The 16,362-nt window shown below is 42.0% G+C and overlaps 2 protein-coding genes across 6 annotated transcripts; both read right to left on the bottom strand.

The window, feature by feature from the left end:
* Positions 1 to 33: 33 nt before the first annotated feature.
* slc25a33 (solute carrier family 25 member 33) lies at positions 34 to 7,501 on the bottom strand. Its single transcript, XM_061272748.1, has 7 exons — positions 7,292 to 7,501; positions 5,551 to 5,724; positions 4,487 to 4,564; positions 3,209 to 3,309; positions 2,966 to 3,032; positions 1,174 to 1,454; positions 34 to 1,085 (listed from the first exon to the last, which is right to left on the bottom strand). Exons 1-7 carry the CDS (start codon positions 7,330 to 7,332, stop codon positions 886 to 888), a joined length of 942 nt encoding a protein of 313 aa, XP_061128732.1. The 5' UTR covers positions 7,333 to 7,501; the 3' UTR covers positions 34 to 885.
* Positions 7,502 to 9,425: 1,924 nt separating this feature from the next.
* spsb1 (splA/ryanodine receptor domain and SOCS box containing 1) lies at positions 9,426 to 15,693 on the bottom strand. Of its 5 annotated transcripts, XM_061299590.1 has the most exons (5): positions 15,524 to 15,680; positions 14,563 to 14,611; positions 14,356 to 14,456; positions 11,229 to 12,079; positions 9,426 to 10,740 (listed from the first exon to the last, which is right to left on the bottom strand). In XM_061299590.1, exons 4-5 carry the CDS (start codon positions 11,917 to 11,919, stop codon positions 10,613 to 10,615), a joined length of 819 nt encoding a protein of 272 aa, XP_061155574.1. In that variant the 5' UTR covers positions 11,920 to 12,079; positions 14,356 to 14,456; positions 14,563 to 14,611; positions 15,524 to 15,680; the 3' UTR covers positions 9,426 to 10,612. The 5 variants fall into 5 exon arrangements, with proteins under 5 accessions (XP_061155574.1, XP_061155546.1, XP_061155556.1 ...); XM_061299562.1 differs by lacking the exon at positions 14,356 to 14,456 and having other exon boundaries at positions 15,524 to 15,693; XM_061299572.1 differs by lacking the exon at positions 14,356 to 14,456 and having other exon boundaries at positions 14,563 to 15,681.
* Between the last annotated feature and the right edge of the window lie 669 nt (positions 15,694 to 16,362).

Raw genomic sequence — 16,362 nt, 5'->3', positions numbered from 1 at the left:
CCATTTGGAAATCATTATGAGCACAGAGGCGTCTTTCGTATCAACCCCACAGTTTATAGATCTCCAAACAACATGCAGATGTTTGTACGCATAACATACGTAGAAATGACAGGATTGATAAGAGCATTTTGTTAAAAGCAAATAGTCATAATAATTTATCAAAAATTCAAAAAGAAAATGTGTCTGGTCAAAGTTATAGCATCTTAATGACGACGTCTTTGTATGGTACACATTTCAAAGTCTCGATCACTACAAAAAACACATTATCATTGTCTCGATGCATTTTATTGACTCACTTGTCAAATGAGCATCAACGTTGTCTTATTCGAAATAAAATGTAACCATCCTTTTTTCACAAAAAATTAAGAGGTTAGCAAGTAAATGTATTTAAAGATATATATATATATTAAAGAAAAATATGACACGGTTCTCTATAAATTTAACTTGACAAGCGTGCTGTATTGTCCCAAAATGGTGTTTATTGGAAGGTGTCCAACAGCGCTACAAATAGCACTGATAGCTGAATCACTTCCCTTCATAACTACATGAGCCAACCTCTATTCTCATGTAAGCAAATTCTCTTATCACTAATAATGTAAAGGAAATTGACCTGAAATAAGAAAACACAAAATAATTTAGTTAACTTAACACAAGTAATCAGAGAAGATGGCCTTTTTTCCCCCCCACACAGGTTAGCAACTTGTTGCTCTCTTCTGATAAACAATGTGTTCTAGAGATAACAGATCAAGTCGCTTCAGGTCCAAAATAGCAGTCTCTCAGGCACCACACTTACACGAACGTGCTGCAATTCAAACTTTTAAAGTGTGTCCAGCCATGATGTGGCATTCAACATTTGCCGAAAAAAAAAAAAAAAATCCCTTTTTTTCACTTGGACTCTCCCAGTAAATGGACAATGAGTTCATATGTAGACAGGACGATGGCCGTGTTGGGGATTTGCTTAATTAGCTGTGGAATGAGTCCTCTATAAAAAGCAGCGTAGCCTTCTTCCAAAGCTATTAACCTCCCGGTCTGAAAGAAATACTTGTACTTGCTGCCTTCCTCACGCAGCCTTGTCCGAATCACCTCTGTGAAGAAAAACGACAAATGATGTTGAGGCGATTTGCTGCTGGAAATAGTTGCGACGAGGCCTGCTTAGTACGTGTGCTTGCTTACCATGTGGGTAGGCTATGCAGGACGCGCAGCCCTTTGAGAAAGCAGCTGCCATCATCAAGCGCAGGAAGTCAGACGCTCTTTTCTCATTTTCGCTGTTCGGGGAGGCCAGCTGGTGGTCGGCGAGCCGCTTCTTGAGCGTCTCATAGATGAGGAAGCAGATCATGGTCTCGGAGATTCCGGCGTAGGATGCCGTCAGGCCGCGGTAGAAGCCACGAACGCCCTCCGTTTTGTAAACGTGGCGGGCGCATTGCAAGGCATTCATCTTTTTCTCTCCTCTGGCTCTGAAAAGTCAAACAAGTGTACTTTGATTAATCAATGGATTGTTTTATCAAAATATTTGGGACATGGAATAAAGCACTGATCCCCAACCACTCTCATTTTACAAAACATAACCTATCCATCCCAGCATCATTAAATACTCGTCCACTAGATGGCAAAAGTTACAATCAACCTGCATAACCTATTGCTCTTCATACAACAGCATGATTGCTTAGTGTTCAACCAAATGGGCCCACATTTCACACTCAAACATAAATAAATACACACGCGAGTACATTTTGATCATGACTTGAGTTTATATCCTTTTCATGGCACTTTGGTTTAGTGGTGTGCCATTGTTAAAATACACACCATAGAACATGTTCAATAAAAAAGATTGGCTTCCTGTTTTTGCAAAAGAGCTCTTCCAATATTAATCTTCAGTTTATCATTCATTACGGAGCTGTCACTGTTTAAGTTTAGAGTTTGCCCCCCCCCCCACCCCCCAAAAGAAAAATCACCAGTAAACACAAGTAAATAAATACAGCCATTCTTGCTGTGACCTTGCACCCCCCCCCCCCCCAATCCAAGTGTAAATATAGACTTCTGCCAATGCGTCAGAGCTGTGTATTTACGGACATAGATCACAAGCTCAGAGTCACGAAGTGAAAGGCTCAAGGACAGCAAAGTGCTGTCATGCGGTCAGCGTTTGTATTGCAAACGACATTCTACACACAGACTACCTGCCTTCAAATACTCTCCTCCAGCGATTCCCTAAAGGTCACTTAAACAAGCTATGTAATATTGCAGAAAAAAGTCTCATGGGACACTACATGTTACAACAAATATATCTAATTTGTACACATACCACAGTGTTTATGGTATCAGATCAATGTACTCATAAATTTACTGCACTAAACTTTTTGCATTGAATAAATGTGTTAATCTGGATACACGGGTTATTTGTTCTGTCAAGAAACAGCATGTCATTGTTCTGACTCACTATACGTCGCTGGCAAAGATAATTGAACAAAAATAAATTACTTGGGAAAAATATTAGCCCAATTAAGCCAAACTGGGTCCTTTCCTTTGACACACATGTTGATTTCACATAGTACACATAAAAAATGTTGGCCCAATTAAGCCAAACTGGGTCATTTCCTTTGACACACATGTTGATCACTCATAGTACACACGAAGGCCCACTGCACACTCCAAAATATGTCTGAACACAAATGAAACGTCATTCAGGGTGCAGAGTTCGACAGCTAGTTTCAATGAGTGGCTAATGGTCAACCACTGGTTTCGAAATCTTAATCACCTATGAGGTGCGTCGCAAAGTTGCAGATTAACAGCCAATTTATGTTAAAAAGACCCTGCCTAGCCATCCAAATACTGTGTAGCAACTGTCATTTTTTTGAGATGGTGGTCCATTCGAGTTTGGTTGTGGTGTGATGTGGATCTCAAATGCCGAAGCATTCTAGAAGCTTCATGCATGGGCACAGAGGGCAGGTGCACTTAAGGCCATACTCACTTTTTCTCTAGCTGCATCCTGGTCTTGACCATCCAGACGGGATTCATCAGGGAGTTTGTCACAAAAGCTGAGGAACAAACAACATGTTTTTTTTTCTAAATCATTCTAAGACAGAAAGGAATGAACACTTGAGAATTTGCCAAATGTAGTTTGCCTTTTAATCTTGAAGTCCACCAAAACATTTACTGGCCGCTGGATCACGTGCCACTGCTTTTATGTATGACATTATGCGAGAGGGCTCACCTGCGATACCAGCAGAGGACATGTGTACAGCACCACTATTGGGAACCAGCATCCCATTGAAAAGCTCTTTGGCCTTGGAATATGCAGCAAAGTAAATGGCTCTGAAGAAAAAAAAAGGGAACAAACTGGTGAGAACTCATAGCCACAGAAAGTGCCGGAAGAATTTGCACATCAACAGAGAATCCTTTCTCAAAATGCCTAATGCGCAAATGTGGGTCTATAACTCGAGGGTTCATGACACGCGTGATTGTAGAGGGAATGACAGTGGGGTCCCTGCACCTCACTTCGGGAACAGACTGACACTGCACCAGAATGGGCTGAATAAGCAGAGAGCCTTGATGGCCAAAAGAGCTGCTCTGAATGGGAGCATGTCCAAGTTGGCACACAGACTAGCATAGTGGTAGCATTACATAAATGACTGACACCGCTATTCATTAGCCAGTGCGGCGAATGTGACCCCATGAGTGTATTCAGTCAGGAGTCTCAAAGTCCAATCAATGTTTTGTTTAAGACATTTGTGATAACGGTACGATACTTGGGGGGATGGGTTTGCTTGTTGTCACACTTAAAGCGAAAATGTATGGAATCTATTGTATAATAATAAAAAAATAAAATAAAACTACACTCAGCAAGACAACACAGTGCCAAGGCACACATTATCTATAGAGGAGCAGCAGTGTGAGAAATTAGATAAATGTAGAAAAAAAAAGTCACAGCAATGTGGAATAGGTGTTAGTGTGATTACCAGCCAAGATGGAGTTTGGAGGCCAAACAGATGAATAAATAAAATGATGTCACAAGTTCTATGAGTAAATACAGAAACCTGAGTCGATATAAAGTGACGGGTCGCAGCTCAATTGACATGGAAGAAAATGTTTTGCCATAAAAGCACCTTTGTCAGTATCAACGCTTTAGTTTGACTGTGCAAACATTTGGAAAGAAGTAAGCACACTCAAATTATATTATATAATCATGTGAGGGCTTGTAAGGATATTGGTGGCTACCTGCCGATAAGAACATGGAAAGTGACGCTATGACAACAGCTTCCTGTCCATATGTGCAATCAACCTTTCGGCTGTGCGATATAAAGTTTTGGCTTTTGTTTTTGAGTACAAGGACATGTTAGAGTGCGTAATCAGTGACTTGTACACTAACTGGCAGGCCTCACATCATTGCCACAGAGTTCGACTTTGTGCGACAAAAGACTATTATGTAAACATGCTGGGAGTTGGCTTAATATGGAAGAAACTCAAGTATGTAGTGCAGCGCTTTCCTTACCGTGAGGGAGCCACACCAACAAGATTTGGCCCCAGACCACGGAAAAGAGATCTTGGCCCCTCTTTCTCGAGGATTGATCTGGGGGGGGAAAAAACAAAAAACTAAACAGGCAGTCATGCAGTGGACCCCTATTCTATTATTGGAATGACTATTCTAACATCCTCTTATGCTGATGAAGACTTGCATCAGAAGTACTGCCTTGAGACAGATCTAGACACACCACAAGTCACATTCAATTGGCTTATTTGCTACACACAAACCCTTTAAGGTTCTGTGACCTTCATAAGTCAGACGGCTGGGAATGTCAGTCTGCATTTCTGGAACATACGCCCTGTCTCCAAAATGTGCATTAGCCCTGTGAATTGCCCTCTCACTTAGGAAACAGCTGCTTTCCAACAAGAGCCAGGTCAAAATGAAACGGATTGTTTTTGAGGTCAAAGTCACTGGCAGCCGGTTGTTTACGTATACTACTGTATGTCTTATCTGGTACACTGTAAAACACTGTCTGCCATGACAAAGACAGCACAAAGACAGAGAAGACGCAACAGTGAAAAACACATTTGAAGTAAAAGCGCCAGAGACTGGAACTGGCACACTAAAGTGTGTTGCATTTACACTATTTTATTATCTGGGTGTCTTGGGCTTCAACATTTAGAGCCTCAGTTGACAGCATACCAGACCAGTTGCAGTCCTCGTCATCTGGGTGTAATTTAACACTGCCGCAACAGCACCCCATTAAAGGAATTCCCTTGTAGTCTTTGACCTGTTCCCTGAGGCAACATTATATAAAAATAATGAATAATGAAGGACAAGATTAACAGCAGACTATGCTGTAGTTTTTACCCGGTAAGGAAAAAAAACTGCATTTAACTTGTGATATAACAGCTCCTAGAAAAAGTCATCGTGTTGACCGTACATAAGAATACAAGGAGGCAATTATTGTGCTATTTATTCTGGGGCCTTTTGCAGTCTTTGGAGATAGGTTGTACCCACTATACATGTGTAGGAACAAAGTGTTCTCATCACAGAATGCAGTGCAGCATGGACTGATGACAACAATTTACCGTAAGACTTGCAACAGCCCAGGCGTAACAGTGCCTGGTCGGATGACCCCGGTCCCACTAAGGGTGCCAAGCTGGACTTGGAAGACGGGTCGGAGGGTAAGTCCAGAGGATTGCAGTCGTGTCTTTAACACCTCCAAGGGGCAGGTCACGATGGCTCCCACTGTACCACTACACCTGCAAAAACATATAAGGAAAAATTGACACTACTCAGTTGCTATCTTTGAAGTACTGTTTAATTCCCAAGATGGAAACCCTGCAGTTGACCCCTAGAGACCAAAATATTTCTGTCACGCGACCTATGAGCATTTCTGCCAAGACCACAGCACTTTTAGTGGCTGCCCAAGGGTTAAGTTGGCACTTCTGCTTTCGCTTTGGTGACACCTTTCTCTATGTTACAAAAAATGCATTATATTCCCATACTTAACAGCCGTGTCTCCTGTGTGCCACAGGAGAGGTAACATTTTACTGTGTAATGTGCTCATAACAGCTTATAAAGAGCCATCTTTGATCTATGTCACTTTCCTACAATGAACAAATCTGTCACACTTATGAAGATGACATCAAAAGCCGAAAGAAGCTACCTACATGAAGCCTCTTCTGGAACTTGAAGGAATTCTTTATTTTTGGTGTGAGTGCAAAGTGATATATGGTCATTTTGTGTATGAAAGTCATTGATTCCCAACCGCTGTGCTGCATCTGAGGACATCAGGTGTGCTGCGGTGTTATTCAGCCCAGAAAGGACATTCATTTACTACAAATAATGAGTCTGCGCTCAGGCCTGCAGTTTATAGTGGCAAGCAAAATAATCAACTGCTCAACACGTTGCACTTCATCCAACAGAATAACTCAACAAAACAGACAGCCCTTTTTAACACCGGGTAGATTGAGATGAGATGACATTGATTACAGAGAGTCTATGTTATGATGGAATCTTTAACAATTTGGATCATCCTTACGTGTCGAATGTTGTAATTACACACGCTGCCAAAGTTGTCGTGACTTTTCAAGGGTAAAATGGCGTCATTTTAACTAACCAAGCTTTGTCGAAACCTGGCCTTAACATCATCGTGTCGCTTCTAGTCATCTCAGCGATTTCTTTGGTGGGGTTTCCGTTGGGCTACTGGCAACAATTATCCCGATAATGTCCCTACTGTCCATAGACGTGCAGGAATCTAAACATTCTGGCAATCTGCCTCTCGTTACATAACAACAGCAGTCTGCAACCCGTGCGATCCGCCGTCGTGCCAAGAAACCGTTTGCTAAACTTCAACCTTAGAAAGGCAGTTCTCTTTCATGTCAAACGCAACATTACCAGCTCCGAACGTGACACCGTACAGATGTAAATCGTGCCAAGTTTAGCTAGCTAATCTCCGCGATGATGTATCTATCGTGGGATATGAACGTGTTATGATGTTGCCGGGTGACTTCAAGACAAGGTTTCTGAACTCCGTGTAAAGAGTTTAAAACATATGGATATTATTCGTAAGGCAGTCAGTCTGTATGGAGAATATAGAAATAATGTATGGAGAAACACAGAGGAAACGTTAGCTCTGAATGATAATGAAAAGCTAACGCGAGCTAGCTAGTGCTAACAGTTAGCACCCCGGCTAACGGTCCGGTGTGCGGCCAGAAACTCTTCGCTTCTGTGAAATTGTATCCTACCGTTAAAAAGAAAAAAAAAACACATCGAGAGACGTTTCGAATTAGCCCGTTTAGAAGATGTGGTATTACGCTGACTTACCCTCCAGCAAAAAGATGCAGAAGTGTGTCTTTCTGGGCCATCTTCCTACTTCTTCTTTTTTGGTCTTTTCTTTTCAAACAGCCACCATACTAATATTGATGTTCCTGAATAAGCTCTCTAATGCAAAGACGGACGGCTTCGGTGCACAGAGCCTTCGGCTTCTGCACGTGCGCAGTGTTGGCTCGCTATGAAACGGGTTGGGCGGAGCTGTCAGTCAGAGGCAACCGGCTGAGGAGGCGTCGCCCATGATGACGACGGTGGGCCGGATGAGGGCGTTGTCTGTGACGTGAGCACACGTGCTCTGGACACTGCGTCTGTGACCTTTTCAAGTCGTGCTTTATTTTGGCTAAATAACGGAGGTACAAAAAGAGGACGAGGTCAATCGTGTTTGGACCTGATGTGAAATTGACACAACGAGTGGTTAATATAATGACTGCATATGGTGATGTTGAATATATCGTTGTTTGTCCACAAATTAGCAATGGTTCTTCTCTTGGTGCTCCGGCTTTCTCCCACATTAGAGACTGTAAATCCAGGTCTAGATAGAAAACAAGCTCATTTACCTGCAGTTTGAGTAGAAGCACCTTTGGTTAAAGCAAAACTGTCACAGGGGTTTTACTTCCTCGGCCTCTGTCTGACATTCCAAAATGGAATCCTGTGGAACAGGTTTTTAGTTAACCTACATGTTTTTAGAATGTGAGATAAAGCCAAAGTACTTGTACAGAATCCATGCAAACGCAGGGACAACATGCAAACTCCACACAGTAACGCAAGAGCTGAGATTTGATTCCTGAACCACAGAACTGTGAGCTAGTGTTACTAGTTCACGTTGGTGCCCTTTACTTGCGGTACAGCATAAAAAAAACTCTGGCAGTAATTTTAAACAATGACGTCTACATTTCAAATGAGCTTAGACCAGGGTCCAATTTTCAAAGTGAGGTCAGGAACAGAATAAAACGCATAATTTGGTACCAAAAACATTGATGTCGCCAAGTGACACCAAATCAAAAAACTTAAAAGGCCCCAGCTCCTCACAGCACTCAATAGGGTCATAAAATGTAATGGACAATTCTGTAATACTTTATAAGGGCCTGAAAACAATACAGTACTTAAAAACAAAATAAGAAAGCGTTTCTATAAGAATAAATGTAAGGTGTCCAAGTATTTAATACATCACATCACAGAAATACCTCCAAAGTGCAATAATGTTTGTTTACTTATTTTTGCAGGACGCAATTTAAGTTCCACTGTTGAGGGGGAAAAAAAGCAAAGCCCAAGTCATTATGCTAATTCAGTTGCATGTTACGCGATCGCTTGCTGCAAAAGCACATCCCAATGTTTACCAGTCGGATGTTTATCTACCAGCAGTTAGCCGCCTCTGGCTGTGATAAGAACTGGAAATAACAGGAGATATTGGGGCAAGAAAAACAACATGATCTTTTCTACTGGGAGAACAACAAAGAATGTTGGCTGGTTTGGACTCAAGTGGACATGCAACACACAGGTGAAGCGCAGTAAAATTTCAAATAGAACACAACAGGAAGGTCAGTTGAAAACAAAGTTGGTCAGCTAAATTGTATTTGTATATTTAAGAAAAATACTCTCAGCACTGCAGTGAATGAGTAAAGTTGTTTGGTCTTGAGTCACAAACATCGGCGCTACTGACACCAAATGAAAGATGAAGCTGTAGTATTTACAATGGCTGATGGGATACTTTGTGATGACTTTTCCGCCTGTTATCAAGTGCAATGTAATTTCAATTCAGGATTTAATAAACCTCATATAATCATTAAACTGTTATGGGATTTCGACTCAATCTCTGGATATGTAAGAGTGAAAGGCACAACCTTAAATGTCACACCACTAATATTGTATACTATTTCTCATCTCAATATCTCCACCTCTTCTTTAGCACAACGCGCATCCAAATACATTTAATTTAGAATTTGTTTTGGCCACACGGTGTTTCACTGCACCAGGGACATTTTGAGTCGGTTTTGTGTAATTGTCTGTTGTGATTGAAGTACCACAATAATATTATCACTTTTTTCAGTATTTCACTATCATATTCCTAAGGTCATAATTCTTGGGATTTATAAAATTTTGAATTTGAACAAATAAATCAATGCACGGATCAACAGGAAATAATCTTTAATAGCTACATAAACACATCTACAAGTACAAATAAAATGCAAGCAGTAAGGAAAACAGCTGTGGCACATGGAGTGCTGACTGAAGATCAGAGAGCTGCACAACACATTTAGATGCACCAGAATCAACAGGTGTGATATGAAGTACCACGTGCCATTTGACAGTGACGGCAGCGCAGAACCTTGATGACGTCAGAGCAGCACATTGTGGATTGTCGTTCTGATTTGTCGATCATGGTGCTATAAATGTACAATTGTGTTGACGCACAAACATGTGCCTCGATATGTGCCGCTTCCATTCACACATCTCAATGAGCTGGTTTTTACTTTGTGCGCTAACCTGTGACTGTGAATGTGGGAATGACAGAAGTCAAAATTGCACTAAGAAACAAATTAAAGAAACTTTAAAAACAATGCAATCACAAAAAGAATCATTTCTTGCAGATACATGCGATGAATGATCACAGTGACATAGTTCAGAAGATTTTTGCTGATTTAGTTAGTAGTTCTAGTCAGATGCCTTGCGTGTGAGCAGGAAATACCGGGCCAATGCTGCACTACATTAGCCTCACTGGTGTGGTCAGCATCTCACTTCGGTTGTCTATCTAAAAATCATCACTTAAAAAAAAAAAAAAAAAAATAGAAAAAAAAAACTGCTTTCATCCTCCATTTTTAATATCCTCAGGGACATGGACGACCTGCAGCTCATCTCGTGCTCGCGTTTGCATGACAAGCATAAATGCTGCCACCTTGTGGCTATTGCGCAACTGCGCCTTAGAACAAGTGTAATTTCATTGCAATCAAAATATTAAAATATTACCAAGACAGACAGTCTTGAGTTTTACATGAGACACTGACCACTATTGGCTTGACTGTCAAGGCATAGTTTGTCCTATCAGCATGTGCATAGAAACTCAGTGATTCCTGATTTCTTTTAAGTTAAGAGTACTACATTAAAACAGGAGAAGACCCTAAAAAAAAAAAAAAAGTCCAGCCACTATCACAAAAGCATACTTATTGTAACATCTGTGAGCACAAGTCTGTCTAACAGGCCTCGGAAATGCTGTCAAACAAGTTTGACCAAAGAAGGATCCCAGAGAAGCACAAGAGAGAAATAAGAGCGGGACAAGGGGAGGGGTGGTATAGTTACTATTGAACTTTGAAAGTGTCGTCATTGGTAGAGCAGGTAGTTCTTGAGAAAGGCCGGCAAGGGCAGCCTTGGAATTTCACTCAGACGCTCCCTCCCAAGAGCCACACGCACCGAGCGCCGACACAGGTCCATCAGAGTCAGAGGTTCAGCTGAGGAAAGAAGTGCGGGTGGGGGGGGGCTTGTTTGAGAATGTGATGGATCTGACAAATTAATCAAAACACGAATGTAACAACAATGGCAAATGGGGTCAACTTTAGTGAATGGCTGACATCTAAACTCTGCATAACACTTGACTGGACCCTCCAAAGTCTGTGCAGCAGCGGTACCATTTGGTGTTCAACCACATTTTGGTGGGAAATACATGCCTCCAAATGTGGGAGCTTAAACAAAATCATGCAAGAAGTCAGCATGTTCTCAGAAACATCTTTGGGGAACATTTATAGTAGAGGACCCTTTTATAGGCGACACTCTTGCAATCAGCGTGCCAATATTTTTTGTTCAGTAGACATGACTATGTAAAAGCAAACGTGCGAATGGGAAATGTAGCAAAAATGTGACCATCTCTCAGATGCAAATGGATTGTATAAAAGCTGAAGACAGAGCAAATTGAGCGTAAACGCCAGCAGTTTGTACTTACGGTCAAGTCCGTTGATGTACCGCATTCGTATTTCACAGTGTCCCCACACAGCGCTCACCACCGGGTACAGCTTCCTGCCTTTAAGTCCTCGGAAGGCCACCCCCAGGTAATGGCCATCCACGATGTAACCCAGCGTCCCCTCGTCCATGTCCAAGACAACTAAGAGGGAGTCCGGTATGAGGAAGGTGTCATCCGGCTCGAGGAAGGAAGGGTACGTCTTTCCAGAATGATCGCTGTCGTGGTAGAGTTTACTCCTGCACAGGTCCCAACCCCAAGACTCGTTGTTACTTCCCACCAGCGCCGTGTAGCCCACCGAGTGGAGTGGCGCGGCGCTCGTGGCCACACCGACCACCGCGTGCGTGCCCCTTTGACGCATGGCCCAGCTGATTTCCCAAACGTGCAGTCCCCGCGTATAGCCAACACGGCCCCGGATGGCGTCCGTGCTTTGCGCCACGGGGTGCCTGTGGAAAACCAGCTTGTTATCGTCCTTGACAAAGATGTTGAGCGAGCGGTCGTCATTGTTCCAGGAGTGCTTGACCTGGACGTCCGCGCCGGCGGGCGGCATGTCCAGCAGCAGGTCCAGTCGAGAAGGCTTGGTGTGATTTAGGGCCTGCAACTCCAGCTTCAGCGGGCTGAATGCTGGATCTCGCATATCAATGGTTTTAATACCACCTGGGACTTTTTGCCCCATACTCTGAGCATTAACGGCAGCGGCCTCGCCTTCTTCCTACTCCCCCCTCCTCAAAGTCCACTGGGGGGGTAGACACGCTCCGGTCGACTCCTGCAACCCAAGTAGCAGGTTTTTGCTCCTCTGTCTCTGGTTTCAGAAGGTCAAGACGTGGTTTGGGAAGCTGGGGTGAGGAGGGGGGGGGGGGGGGTAGAGAAGCAAGTTAAATCTAACCCGCTCATACACACAAAAGCATTTCTAGTAGGGATGCCGCTGCACAACAGTAGAAAGTTGTGATGTGCGATCATCATTGAATATAGCGATAATCTATATCGTGATATATAACATGTACCTAGAAATTCTTTTTTAAATTATTCATTGAAATCTTTTTTCCATGCTACAAAATAAGCAATCTCTATGCAATGTTAGTTTACTAATTGTAATTACCCTATATGATGTTCAGCAAATGGACGTCGATGCAATTTGTTTGCGTCTGACTGGTCAAGTTCACAACAAAGCATAAGCAACTTATTGCCCCATCGCCATTTTAATATCTTTTGTCAAAATAATCTCATTAAGCTTTTCTGAGAACCAATGTGGAAGTAATTTCCCATTGTTTTCTGAAAGTAAACTGGTGTCTGAAAGCTTTATCGATTTACTGGCACACAAAATTAAGGACAGTGACCCTGCGCACATCTGCAGCAATGTTTTAACACCACCGCCTTGTGGACTACCAACTTGAGACTCAAGTCTGTACATCTGACACAATAGTCGCCTACAACGTGATCAAAATAATCTTTTTTTTTTTTGTATGGAATTTTAAACGCGAGTGAGGCTGGTCTGGTTTGGCTTGCTAATCATGCATCATTTAGTATGAGTTTTGGGCAAGTGATTGCACAATTGGCAAATGTGCTGCTGGGAAGGCCTCTAATTGAATTGTAGACAAGAGTTCATTGAGGAGGGCCTTAGCCCATCTTCTAATGCAAGTAAACAACCATTTAAGTGGGTCATGTCTCCTCAATGATTGGAACACAGGGGGCATGAAAAAGCAAGCAACGGGTGGCCAGCATTTGAATGTAAACAATCTGTCTTTGAATGCCTTGTCCAGCATTCAGAAAGATTCAAACATGTTCATTTGCACACGGCTGGGGCTCGCACTTCACTATTTCTCATCCCTTGGTAAAGCGCCACGTTACAACAAACAAATAAACAGCCCCAACAGAACAAGTAAATACCTTAAACATAAACAAGCCCATTGAAAAATACGCCTGTGCTGGTTGATGATCCAGGGCCCCTGGTTGGTTGAGTTTGGGACTGATTAAGATGCAAGAAAACCAGCGGGATAGATTTGCTAAGCCAAGGAAACACTGCTCTGGATTCTAAAGCACAATATGGTCTGGGCCAATCAGAATGTCATTTTGTATGCCTGCAGAGTACGTAAGGCTTTGGATTTGCCAAGTCATCCAAATTGGAATTGAGCAGTTTAAAACACGTTATAAATTTGATCACCTGATAGAATAATTGACAGATTCGTCGATTATTGAAACAATCATTACGTACAGCAATATTTGTGTAATTGGGAGCCACTTTTAATCCCATTATATAGATGACAATTGAATTGTCATTTGATGAAATGCAATTTGCTAATTTGACAAGTCACTGGGAGCAGAGCGGAGGAGTTGAGAGCGAGCACGGGCGACAACACTGATTTAAACCTGCCGCACAAAGTGTGCTTGATTACAGGTAAGTTTTCCATCTCCCGAGCGCATGAGACGAGCATCTAACATGTTGGTTTGTTCTGGAAGGTTAAAAACGCCCACCGTTCTATCATCATCATATGCGCTGTGGTTGACTTTGATACATGGGTGTCTGCTGGTTAAGCACACAATATCATGAATGAAAATGAAAACGGACAAAATGGCACTCCTACGCATTTCAATGACTAGGTGTCGAAGTTGCCGCCGCTTTGGATGCCTTTTGGCGCACTTCTGTTTTTGAAATAGGAAAATGTTACGTCATAAGATTGACTACATATTACGTAGATTGCGTGATGTCCAATTTCTTTTTTGCGAAATTACCCCAACAACATTTCATGACTGTACGTGCTTCTACTAGCGTAAGCAAAACCCAGAGTGTGAAAAACAAACAAGCGACCTAATCCTAAAATCCATGGAAGCATTTTTGAATCTCATGGACACCACACCAATACAACCCCCACCCCCTCCATACAATTTCACAGAGCATTCAAGTGTGTCGTTTGTAGGAAGCTAAGGCTATTATCTCACATACAAGTGCCAAAAAGAGATTCCATTGCATTAGCACCAATTCACCGAATTATACGCACCACTTTGGCACAAGAAGCCGCCAAACAAGTATCCCTGATCCAATGGAGACAACTCAGACGCAATCAATCTCCTTCATAATATTACTATCAGAAGATAATATGGTCAGCATCATTACCTTACATTGATTTGGGCTAACACAGCAGCTCTGCTGACATTTTGACTTTGCCGTGTCAGTGATTCTGTTGTTCTGGAACTTTGGCCAGCAAAGTTGCCAAACTATCAGGGAAGACGATTTATGTGAACTCACTGTTAGGTGACAACAACAACAGGCAGAACAACTCGCTTACAGCTACATTTCTAGAAATAGGATAATTTGATTTACCTTGTTTCATTACACATTAGATAGGTGGGCAGGCACTCCAGAGACTCACCTGGAACGGTATACAAAGAAGGTAAATTTTTCCATAGTATGTGCTCTTTTAATGACATTGTCTATTTCAGAAACATTAGGGGTCCAGTGAGTAAATAGAAACTAAATTTAGTCCTGCACAAATTCTTTCCAGCAACTCCATGGTCAGGACCATGTTGACGACAACCATGTCTTCAAAATGGACCCAGCTGCGCTCGGGGGGGGGGGACGGGGAAGAAAATGACATATCGATGTTGGGTGAGTAGGAAGGTCACTCCTACGAGGGTTTTTTTCTCCGCCAGGAACCGTCAGATGCTCAGGGGACTGTGAGCAGGCACGTTGTCATGGTGAAGCAGCATTGAGTCTTCTCAACTCACTTTCTCCGAATGAAGCAGCAGGATGTTTTTAAGACACACCAGTATAGATGTTCGTAACATTGAAGGGGAAATTTGTCATTTAGGTTTGAAAATCGAAACGTTTCTGACACACCTAGTCTACTGAATGCGGTCTTAAACAAGCTAGCAAAAACGTGCAATGAGCAAACTTGTCATGCTAGCCACATGAGCTGATCATTCTAATGCGCCGTCTTGACCTACATATTTGACCCCCCCCCCCCACACACACACACAAACACCGCAAAACGTATTACCAAGAATTGCAAATAATAATAATAATAATAATAATAAAGCTCGTGAAAATTAGGGGCCGCGAAACGCATTCTAGCGTCTAAACTGGAATAGTGTAAATGGGACATGAGCGACCGAGACGCTCGTGCAGCTACCGCAAGACTAGTAAGAACAGCTCGTTGTAAGGCGTTGTTTTTTCTTTTTGTCTGTATTTTCAAAACAGCCCTTGCTGTCGGCTGAACGGAAGCGACGCCGTGTGCCAGGTTAGCGTTCGGGTGTTGTTGAGTTATGTTTCCGTGTCGACTTACCTTTGCCCATCCGAGTCCGGATGACATGAATTGGATGAAGTGACGACGGCTGCTAGCTAACATATCTCGGGTCACGTGGTGAAGTGCTCCCAGCTGCTGCTGTGCTCATTAGGACCTCCCCGTCCGTCCCAGTTGCAGTTCAAGTCAGAGTCGTTAGCTCAGCGCATCGCCTATGAGAGAGCATAGCTAGCTCCAGCGGTGCCGCCTTCGTGGGGATGGCTAGTTTAAGATGGGTCATTCCACAATTGGAGGGCAACTTCTGCAACAATAATTTCCACGTTTTTATTTTTTTAATGTTAAACCATACAATCAGTCGCGCTCAACCATGAACGTTTTACAAGCTGTTTTGATTTTCATATATTTTGTTGTGTTTATATATATATATATATATATATATATATATATATATATATATATATATATATATATATATATATATATATATATAGTGTGTGTGTATATATATATACATACAATCCAATATTTCCAGGGTTCTGCGGCAGATGCGAATATATATAAATATATATATAAACAATTAAACTGTGTTTTTTAATACTACCTTACATTTTGGTATAATGCTAATTGAAATATTACAAAAATAATGCTTAATTTGGAGTTTATTCTGAAGAGTAGTTTCTATAGGCCTGTTGGCTGCTTTGGTAATAATAGTATTTTTTAATAATCAAAACCAAATTCACAGAAAAGAGCTTGAAAAATAAATGTTTAAATGGTAATATATTGAGAATTCAGTAAATTAAAATATTTATAATCTCATATTATGTGGTTAAAATACAGCTGCTTGTTACTATACACCTGGCCAGCATGTGGTTTTGTGCGCA

Source organism: Syngnathus typhle, linkage group LG2 (genome assembly GCF_033458585.1).
Source record: "Syngnathus typhle isolate RoL2023-S1 ecotype Sweden linkage group LG2, RoL_Styp_1.0, whole genome shotgun sequence".
NCBI lineage: Eukaryota > Metazoa > Chordata > Actinopteri > Syngnathiformes > Syngnathidae > Syngnathus > Syngnathus typhle.
Note: the sequence above shows the minus strand (reverse complement) of the source record. Positions and strands in the feature narration are given on the sequence as shown.

What these genes read in the sequence shown, in the direction of transcription:
- slc25a33 (XM_061272748.1), bottom strand. Translation starts at nt 7,332, where the DNA reads ATGGCCCAGAAAGACACACTTCTGCATCTTTTTGCTGGAGG. An exon ending in GGGCTGTTGCAAGTCTTACG is followed by an intron (nt 4,565 to 5,550) that starts GTAAATTGTTGT and finishes TTCCCCCCCCAG; the next exon opens with ATCAATCCTCGAGAAAGAGG. An exon ending in CTGCATAGCCTACCCACATG is followed by an intron (nt 1,086 to 1,173) that starts GTAAGCAAGCAC and finishes TTTTCTTCACAG; the next exon opens with AGGTGATTCGGACAAGGCTG.
- spsb1 (XM_061299562.1), bottom strand. Translation starts at nt 11,919, where the DNA reads ATGGGGCAAAAAGTCCCAGGTGGTATTAAAACCATTGATATGCGAGAT. An exon ending in GTACATCAACGGACTTGACC is followed by an intron (nt 10,741 to 11,228) that starts GTAAGTACAAAC and finishes TTCTTTCCTCAG; the next exon opens with CTGAACCTCTGACTCTGATG.